This window comes from Chinchilla lanigera, unplaced genomic scaffold, assembly GCF_000276665.1.
Source record: "Chinchilla lanigera isolate Chin_1 unplaced genomic scaffold, ChiLan1.0 scaffold00099, whole genome shotgun sequence".
Lineage (NCBI taxonomy): Eukaryota > Metazoa > Chordata > Mammalia > Rodentia > Chinchillidae > Chinchilla > Chinchilla lanigera.
The window spans coordinates 4,642,599-4,652,879 of record NW_004955500.1 but is presented as its reverse complement, the minus strand read 5'-3'; the positions used below and the strand labels follow the sequence as shown (position 1 = coordinate 4,652,879).

At 45.7% G+C, this 10,281-nt stretch overlaps 1 protein-coding gene across 5 annotated transcripts in view; it reads right to left on the bottom strand.

Annotated features, from left to right (window-relative positions):
* Positions 1–245: 245 nt before the first annotated feature.
* Ano6 (anoctamin 6) overlaps positions 246–10,281 on the bottom strand; it is a 190,321-nt gene continuing 180,285 nt past the window's right edge. For all 5 annotated transcript variants that reach the window (XM_005406593.2, XM_013505697.1, XM_013505696.1 and 2 more), the window contains one exon: positions 246–3,554. In XM_005406593.2, coding sequence (XP_005406650.1) covers positions 3,357–3,554 — 198 coding nt within the window. In that variant the 3' untranslated portion in view covers positions 246–3,356. The remainder of the gene's footprint in view (positions 3,555–10,281) is intronic.

The window sequence follows — 10,281 nt, the reverse complement described above, 5'->3', positions numbered from 1 at the left end:
CTTCAGCTGCTCTCAAAGCTCAGCCCCAGCATCTGTGGACGGCAGTCCTGGCTGAAACCTTAGTTTTTCTAAGAGAAGCCACGATCAGAGTAAGGGTAGCTGTGAAAAAATACAACGTTAGACATAATCTCCTAAAAGGCCAACACTTGCCATCTAAGTTCCGCACAGCTGGTCCTTAGTAATAGCAATTATGTACTTGTTTTCCTTAAAAACTGTTAAGACAAACACAGAGTGGACCACAGTAATTGTTTGTAAAAATGAATTTATTAAAATGCTCATAATTACAAAAGACTATTAAATGCATAGAAATTAACAAACATTAATTACAAATTTTACATCTTAGGCCACAGTGTATGAAAAGCGTAATGAAGATTTCGGTTCTGCCCATGTGTTTACTTTTCAAACACGTTATAATATGAACACAGTACAGTAAGAAAATAGTACAAGATGTGTTTCACCAACAGATCACTCTCTGCTCCCTACTGTGAATTAATGTTCCGTGAAATTCAAGATACAGGTGCAATAAAAAGGAGTCTGGTGTGACATTTTACAAGATTGCCTAGGTTAGTTTTACAACAAAAATGATGGCTTTCCATTTCTAATGAAATATTTAGAACATCTGAGGGATGCTGAAAGAAAATAAACCCCTGAGTATTTGGTCGAATGCTTCAATCCACTAAAATTCACAGGCATTACAAAAGGGCAGAGCTGAAATTCCTCTAGTGGTTAACACCAGACAGGGTGAGGGCAGAGCTCCCTTCAAGGCCCTCTGCCATGCCCCGTGGGTCCCGGCGTGGGCGGCCCCCTCCACTCCTCTGACAGATGCAGATCCCCAGTCCGTAGGCATAGCTCCCCATACCTCCCACCCGCTACATTACACTCACGTGAACACCGCTGACGGCATGGGGTGGGGTATCTCCGTCTCCATGGCAACTGAGCTCTTTGGGACAAACTGGCTGTGTTGGGTGCCACCTTTGCTGCCTAACGAAACGCAGAGGAATTTCTTCTGCTCCTGTCCACAGCAGCACATTTTAATTATGAAGAGGGATCTCTCAGGTGGGGCCAAGAACACATAAACGCACGTTTCTTTGGAAAATCTATCCTAGATTCAGAGAGATAAAGTACAAACATTTCCTTTTCTATGATGACATAGTGAGAAAGTGCAGAATCTAACACCAGGAGATAGTCACCGCTTCAGAGAGGAGCAGAGGTAAGAAGAGAAGAAGTGACACACCCCTCCAGGAGCTGTCTCACGGAGAGCGGGCAAGGGCGAGTAGCGCCCCCTCTAGGACACGTGGAAACAAGAACACAGTTCTGGTGCGAAGACGCTCATCTTTCCGTCCCAGGCCGGCAGGCCTCCTGCGGCCTGTCCTGAGCAACCTGAACATTCTGCTAACATACATTTCCAGAAAGGTAGTGAAATATTGTCCCTGCTCCACTGGGACAGTTCAAAAGCCCAGAATACTGCTTTGAGGAATTATATACATCATGCATATGGTATGTACACACTTCCTTAAAAAAACTGAAAACATTCATAGCTGTGATCGGGAGCTAAGCCACTCTATTAGAATACCAGCCTTTCGGGGCCGGGCACCGAAATGTGTTTCACTCTGCTGCAGGCGTTTGGCTAGACTGGCTCCTGGGGAACCTGAGGATTGGACAGCAGTTGGGAGGGGACAGGGCCTAGGCACAAACATGCGGTGAGCCGCCTCCTCCTCTACCCAGCATGGCTGCGGAGAGCTGCAGGCCCTGTTAACTGACAGTTCAAAGACAGGAAGGCTCAGCAAGCTGCTAGGCTGAGTAAACAGGGCAAGGTGCGCATGGTGCTGCAGGAGGTCGGCAGGATGTGCTCCCCAAACGACACTGGGGTCTGTGACCCAATCCTTCTCCTGTCACCCTTCACTACCTGGTGAGCCTCAGAAGAAGCGGGACACTCAAGTCCAGTCCAGTCTCCTCCCGTGATGAGCAACACTCTGGTCTCTAGTGCAAGCATGTCATCGCCAAGGAACTGGGCTCAGGATAAGCGGAGGGAAGGTGCAAGGAAGCCACATTCGCACTACGGCAGGTGCTTTGGTGTATTTATCACTTTGGCACACAGCAATAAAGCCCTGCAGATTCCTCCCACACAAGGTCCACAGGGTGCGGCTCACAGTCAGGGCGTCTGCTGTCTCCCCGACCATGCACAGCGGCACCCGCCACAAGGGCTACAGCGCGAGCCGTTCACTAAGGCGCCTGGTGATCTGTAACAAAGCACCTCTTGTATTTAGTGCGTAAACGTCAACTGGCGGGAAACGGAGGGCCTTATCTTTTCTAGACCATTCTGTGGATAACAATGTCATTTCAATAAGTCAGTTACTATTTTTTTTTTTCTGCAGGAAACGACAGATCTTTAGAAGAGGTAAATTAATTATCCAGATCAATGTGAGTTACAATTCTGTCACGTTCCTTACTTTTGTCATCTTATTCCCTGGAGGTCTACAATGCAGTCGACACTGATTAGGCACAGAACATTCTAGGAATGCTCCTAGAAGATAAAAGGTGTCACTGCGGGTTAATACAAACATGCGTCAAGAGCTTGCTCTCTGCATCCCGATCCATTACGGGTATTTCTGAGGTGGAAAGACAGGCTGGAATGGAGACTGAAACTCCTTCTTATTAAATTAGGGCTTCCTCTGTGTGCAGATATGATAATATCCCTAAATATTGTGAATTCTTGAATCTATGGCCACTTACCAGAGGACTCAAACTCAACCCTGTGCTAGCTACTTTTTAATCACACGAACACTACTGAGATGGTAGCACGGCTAGTCTTGAATGATGGGACCCGAAGGAAAAGTCAACTCTGGAACAGATTTGGTGAAGTGAAGAAATGAAACATTACCTAAGGCCGGGGATATGGCTCAGCGGCACCGCACCTGCCTGGCAAGCGCAAGGTCCTGAGTTCAATTCCCGGTACAAAAAGAAAAAATTGCAAAAAAGAAACATTACCTAAAAATAAGGGAGATCATGTTTGAGAACAGAAAGGAAAAGAAGTAATCGAAGAGAAAAACTCGATCTGCTTTAGAAGGGGTGGTTTTTAAGCATAGTAAAAAGACTTTTTCTGTGTTACTAGAATTCTAATTTATCAAAAAAAGGTCACATGAGGCTTTCCAGGTGAGAAGCTTTATGCCCCTCTTGATCTACTTTTACGTTCCACAGCTCTCGCATCACTCGCTGAAACGGGAAACTGCACGAACATGACAACAGCGAAGACTCGTATTTGCTGGCGTGATTTAACTTCCACATTCTCATTAGCGATTCCTAACATATTTTGACAGAACTAAATCCTTTAAAGCATCTCTCAGAACAGAAAGCTCTCACTCCGACTTCGGTCGGAAGTTGTTATCTACCACTTCTGACATCTTCTGAATTATAATACCCATGTTCTTCGTCATGTGACTCTCATGAAGCAGCTTCTGGGTTAAGTACTTTTCCCTCTTGATCTTGCTCTTCGTGCTCTTTGAGACATCCGGAATTGCGTAGGAGATGAAAAATTTCACGGAGTAGATGAGGTGCTGCAGAGAGAGGAAGGAAGACGTCAGACATGCTGGTCGTGAGGGCAGGCGGGGGCGCCAGGCCTCCGCGGGGACACCCTGCTTCTGGCCAATCTCGAACACCACAGCGTGGGGACAGCATTGCTCTACTTTCTTCCTATACTTTTTTACTGTACAATTTAAATACTATTTCACTGGTAGAGAAGAACATGTAAGTGTGTATACACACGTGCACATGTATGAGTTCAATCCTCCCTTCATCAAAACATGAGGACACCGGCAATGCTCCGATATTGTGTGTTCTTTTTCTTTTTTTGTACCGGGAATCGAACTCATGACCTTGCGCTTGCCAGGCAGGCGCTGTGCCGCTGAGCTACATGCCCAGCCCTTTGTGTTCTTTTTCTAATGCTGCTCCTTCCCCAAAGGTAAACGTTATCCATCTGTACAAGTAGGTATCATTTTTTTAAAATAACAAACTACGTTTATATCTTTAAATAAGATATTTAGGGTTGCCTCAGTGGAATATTGTAACAATACAGTACTATATATAGTATTTTGAAAATGGCTTTTTTTCCTCATTCAGAACTAGTTTCCTTTTGAGCAGTTTCTTTCCCTTTCACAATATCTATTGTATCTTTCAGATTTTATTTACTCTTTTAGTGTCTTACACTAGGGAGACATATGATGTGTACACATGGAGTCTGATTTATTTCACTTATGAGTAGGAAAGAACAACTGGGATGAGGGAATGGAGAAAGAAAGAAATGAAGGGAAAGAAAGAAAAGAAAAATATATAAATATACCTAGGATAGCTAAGATAATTGTGCTATTGCTGTAGGTTTATTGAAAGGAATAATGTTTTGATCAATTTTGTGTACCTATATCTGGCAATCTGAACAGCTACTCTGAAGGTAACAACATGCAATATAACAACCATCGTTAACTTCCTATCATCTTGTTTTGAAATTCTGTATCACTTTTAATGTTTCTTTTATTCTTCTTAAAATAAAAAAACTAGTTTCCAAGATTCATCAGTGTTGTATTATATATCATCAGTCTGCTCATTTTTACTGCTGTGCAATATTCACGTGAATACACCGTGATTTTCTGTTCCCTTACTGACAGGCACTGGACGAGGTTCCAGGCTCTGCACCAGGCGCTAAGCTATTGTGACTATGCTTGTACGGATCCCAGAACAGTAACTGTAAGAGTTTCGTGAGAGTGGGAGCCTCGGTCACGTGACTCCGACTGTACAGGACAGTACCGAGAGCCTCTCTAAAGCAGGCACACCGCCTCACCCTCCCACCAGCAGTGGGTAAGCACCAAGTGCTCTACACCTTGCCGACGTGTGAGTCATCAGACTTTTTCTTTTACACCTATTTAACGATTATGAAATGGACTTTGGCTGTGGTCTTACTTTCTATTTCCCTGACTCATGAGTTAAACACCTTTTTATTCATTTACTTACTGCCCCAAATCCCCTCCCTAGCCAAGGGACAGAGACGGAATACCGTAAACACACTTAAAAACAAATTGCGCATCCTATTTAAAAAGTGACTAGAGCTATGGGGAAACGATACCGCAGCACAGGAAAAACTGTACTGCAGAATTTTTATAGACAGATTTGCTGTGGACTGTATAGGGGATACGCGGCTATGCCTGAACACTTTTCTGCTGGCTGTACCACTGGTGGGTGGTGGGCACGTGACGGTCCCACTGGACAGCCTGCACCACCCAACCGACGACCCCACAGCACCTATGGGACGGGCACGCGGTTATCACCAGCAGCTCGGAGCTGCCCCAAAGGCGAAGCACAAATGACAGCCCCACGTGAAGGTGCTGAGGTGAGGGAGGGAGCCCTGCAGGCATCAGGAGGAGGGTCCAGCGGTGGCGAACCTGTGGCACGATGTTAGTGTTTTTCTTTTAAGGCAAAAGAAGTTAATGTCGAGCTGTGTTTTCTAAATAAAACCTCAGCATGCAGGTCCAACTGCAATATTGGCACTCTGTATTCAGTCGGTGGGTTGCTGCTTGGCACTCGGTCTCCGAGAGGTTTGCCGTCATTGTGCTAGGCAAAGGGCACAACCAGCGCGCAGAGCGTAGGAGTCCCAGCGTGTACTCCAGGAATGGTGAGGTGGGGTGGGGGAGGAGGGGACAGGTGACGGAGAAACACAGGGCGTGGCTGGGCGGTGCAAGGCCTCATACCCCATGGAAGGACCTGACCTTACCAGAAGATAAGGGACTTGACCTGACGCAGGCAGGAAATGCCAGCGGCCCTATCCTGGTGTGCTGTGGTTTGGAACATGTCCTCTGGGGCCCAAGTGCTGAAGGCTTGCACCTCAGCCAGTGGTGCTACTGGGCAGTGGTAAAACCTTTAGCAGGTGGGGGAGCCTAGTGGAAGGAAGTTAGTTCCCTGAGGGGCTATCGAGACCCCAGGCTCTCTCCTCTCTTGCTCTGCTTCCTAGCCGCCATAAAGTAAGCAGCTTCCTCCATCATATGCTCCCATGGTGACTTAATGCCTTGCCACACGCCCAAAGGCAGTAGGACGGGCGACCATGGACGGAACCAGCTGAAACCATTAGCTAATATTTTGTTACAGCAACACAAGGCTGATATGGTGGAAGCAGCAGAGTTTGTAAGAAATGACCAGAGATCTATTTCCAAGGGAAAGCCATCAGGTTTAGATGCGGGGTAAGAAGGAGAAAGTAGGCCACACTCTGTGACTCTCTACTGTCACTTCCCCGCTCCTCTCTCCACTCCAGCCACACTTTCCTGGAATCCGTCCCAGGGCTCCCTTCCCCTGGGCCGTGCACTGGTGGGGCCCGGTGGGGCCCTCTGCCAAGTATGTCTTTCCCATTGACACCTGCATGGCTCCCTCCCTCGCCTCCTGAACGTGTTCATAACGGGTTGCTGCTGTGGGCAGCTCTACAAGGCTGGGGAGACTGAGGTGGATATAACAAAACACAGGAATCTGGGGCAGTAAGATGTGAAGCTCCTGTGGAATATCCAAACAGAAAGATCAGGGAGACAGCTGGATTCATGGGTTGAATTCAGGAGAGAAGTTTTCAAAAATATCAATTTTCAGCCCATTTGTTATTTAAAACTAGACTGCAGGAGACAAAGGAGTAGAAAAGATTAAAAAAAATTTTACTTTAAGTATGTACAATATTTATGTGGTGCTGTGTACCATGTGATGCTGTGATATGCGTATATCTTATAATATTCAAATAGAATAAGCGTATCTCTTCACTTGTCATTTCTTTGTGGCAAAAACATTCAAGATCCATCCTTTTAGGTTTTAAAAGAATACACAGCAAGAGTAACAATACAACAGAATGTAAGAGCTTAACTTGTCCTACCTCACTGTAACTGAGTATCCACTTACCAGCGTTCCTTCATCCCTCCTTTGCCCCAAACTTCCCCAGATTTTGGCCCCTGGAAGATAGCGAAGAGCTGGAGAAGGGGGCACAGCTAGGAGGGGCTCAACGGCTATGATTCTAGTCCACTCAGATTTGGAAGAGCTTGTTGCCAGCACCATTGAGAAGACATGTGCAGATGAGGGCTCCTGGCACAGCAAAGGGGTCAGAACTGGCAGGAGGTGATGGTGTTCGAAGGAACCCTTCTTCGGGGAAGAAGGAACATGGATGCTGGAACTACAGCTGGTGATGCCAGCGGAGAAGTGGTCGACGTTGGAGGATGCATGGAATCCACTTCGGTGCTGGGCTTTGTGCAGGCTCTCCTTGGGACCACAGGTGTGAATGTGGCACTAGTTCTGCTTGCTTCATTGCCCGATGGCCTCCTCGATGTACTTTCTCTTCCCACGTGGCCCTTGTGCTGAAGTTGGTGTGGCCACCTGCACCATTCCAGTACTCAGGAATGGGCTTAGGATCAAAGTCGCTATCTTCAAAGTCTTCACATACATGATACAAGGTCATACAGGTCATGATTTCCCCGCAGAGATTCCTTCACAGGGTCCCATTTGGAATTCCCATGGGGGAGGCATGACCTCAGCATTTAGCCCTGTAATCTTGACTCTGGCATTCGCAGAGGCCCCAAAATGAGCCTCCATGACATCCCTACCACCATCTCTGTCTGCTCCCACACCACAGTAACATGGACCGCGGGGCCCAGGCCTACCACACGGGTGCCCGTCTGCCCCCTCGACAGTGTTCCCGCTCTGTCCTGAAGCAGGGTGCGGGCTGCACACCGTGTCCATCACTAATGTTCAGGTGTGCACTAAGTCGCCTCTGCAGGCTTCTAGTCATACCTGAAAACTCTGCAGAATACCAGACTATGGTGTCTCTGCAGAAGGAGTCCCAGGTCACAGTAACGGGGACACGCTCACGTTGGCGCCTGCAGACTGAACAGGACGACAGCCATCAGAGTTCCAGTCAGGCCACTCTGCCATGCGCTCGGGCTCACCGTCCAGAGCGCGGTCTTGCAGCGCAGTCCTCTGCCAGTATTGCCAATCCAGATACCCACGGCTTAGGGTTCGTCGTCCTGACGCAGACGCGTGTGCGCCTGCCTGATCCCTTGTGCAGGGGGCCATGGGGGAAGATATTCCGGGTGGTGAGCAGGTGAGGCTGCAAGGGCAAGCTGAGGAGAGCCGAGGTCGGCACGCTGCTCAGGCATTTTTCTCTTCTCCATTCTCTGCACTCTGTTGCTCTTCTTAAAACTGGGTTATTTGTGAGGTTGGTTCAGTTTTTGCTATTGAGTTGAGTCCCTCCTATAGTCTAGCGATTAATGCCAGCTTTCCGTCACTGTGATAAAGTACTGTGCTCGATTGCCCAAAACTTACAGGAGGGGAGCTTTCCTTCAGCTTGCCGTTTCAGAGGGGTCGGTCCATGGCCAGCTGTCTCCAAGGGAGGAACATCATGGCCGAGGAAAGCTGCCGGTCTCATGGCACCCAGGAAGCACAGCACAGAGAAGAGACAGGGAGCGGGGACCACACAATAGTCCTGAGGTCACAACCCCAGAGCCCACCCAGACGTACCAAAAAATGTGCTTTGCCAATCTAAGCATCTCTGGAGCAGATCAGGTTAACAGTCAAGGTTAACTATCACAGAGAGAGACTTTGCGGAAGTTTTTCTCCTTTTCTGTAGGCTGTCTCTTCACTCTATTGATTATTTCCTTTGCTGAGCAGAAGATAATGTCCTTTGTCTATTTTTGCTTTTGTTGCCCAGGCTTTTAAAAAGTGGTCTTATGCAAAGTATCCTTGCTGATTCCAAAGTCCTAAAACACTTCCCCAGTGTTTTTTCCTAATAATGTCATAGTCTCAGGTCTTACGTGTAAGTCTTTAGTCCATTTTTAGTTGACTTTGTAAATGGTTAGCTGGGGGTCTAGTTTCATTCTACATGTGGATACCTACACTCTCCCAGGAGCCATTTACTGAAGAAACTATCTTTGTTCTTAGCAACTCTGTTAAAGATCAGTTGGTTGCACAGGTATAGTTTACTGAAAGTTCTTTCTTCCTGTTCCATCAATCTGTATTTATACCAATACCATGCTACTTTATTTTATTTTTGTTTTTTTTTCCGGTACCAGGGATCGAACTCACGACCTTGTGCTTGCCAGGCAGGCGCTGTACCACTGAGTTAAATCCCCAGCCCCCAATACCATGCTTTTCTATTTACTATAGTTTTGTAGTGTATTTTGAAGTCAGATAATATAATGCTGTTTTTTCCCTTTTTGCTTAAGATTGCTTAGGTCATTTTTGTGGCTTCACGGGGCTATTAGGATTGTTTTTTCTAGTTTTTTGAAGCATGTCATTGGCATTTTGATAAGAATTGCATTGACTCTTTAGATCACATTAGGTAGTGCAGACCTTTAACAACCTTGAGTCTTTTATTTCATGAACACAGCAAGGACGTTTTTCCACTTCTTTCTGTGCATCCCTGGAATTCATCCCAGTTGATCATGGTAAATGATCTTTCAAATGTGCTATGAGATCAATTTGTTAGCACTTTGTTGAAAATTCCTGCATCTATGTTAATCATGAAATTTACCCTGTAGCTTTCTTTTTTGGTTGTATCCTTGTCTGGTTTTGGTAGCAGGGTAAATGCTGACCTCATAAAATGAATTTAGAAGATTTTCCTCTGCTTAACTTTTTAGAGTAATTTAAAAATTGGTGTTAGTTCTGTAAATATCTGGTAGACCTTAGCTGTGAAGCCACTGGGTCCTGGGCTTTTCTTTGTTGGGGGAATTTCTATTACTGATTCAATCTAGTTACCTATTACTGTGTTCAGGTTTTTTCTTCATGACTCAATTTTGGTAAAGTGTAGGTATTCTAAAATTTGTGCATTCCTCCTATGTCATTATAATTCATTTTATTTATACAGGTCCAAAATCACATTATCTGGAAACAGTGACAATTTGCCTTCCTTCTTTTCAATTTGGGTGTTCTTTCTTCTCTTTCTTACCTGACTGCTCTGGCTAGGACTTCTAGTCCTATGTTGAATAAAAGTATTAAAGGTATTGAAACGATCTTAGTTTTAGTTATTTTAGTTAAGGGTTTGTCAATTTTATCTTTTGAAAATCAATTCATTCCTTTGTCCTGTTGTTTTAATCTCAATTTTGTTTATTTCTGCTCAGATCTTTATGACTTTCTACTAATCTTACGTTTGTTTTATTTTTCAGTTTGAGGTATAACAACAAGTTGAGATTTTTCTGCCTTTTTTTTCACGTGCTGAGGATCAAGCCTAAAGGCCTTTTTGGCATGCTAGGCAAGCTCTCCACTACTGACCTACATCCC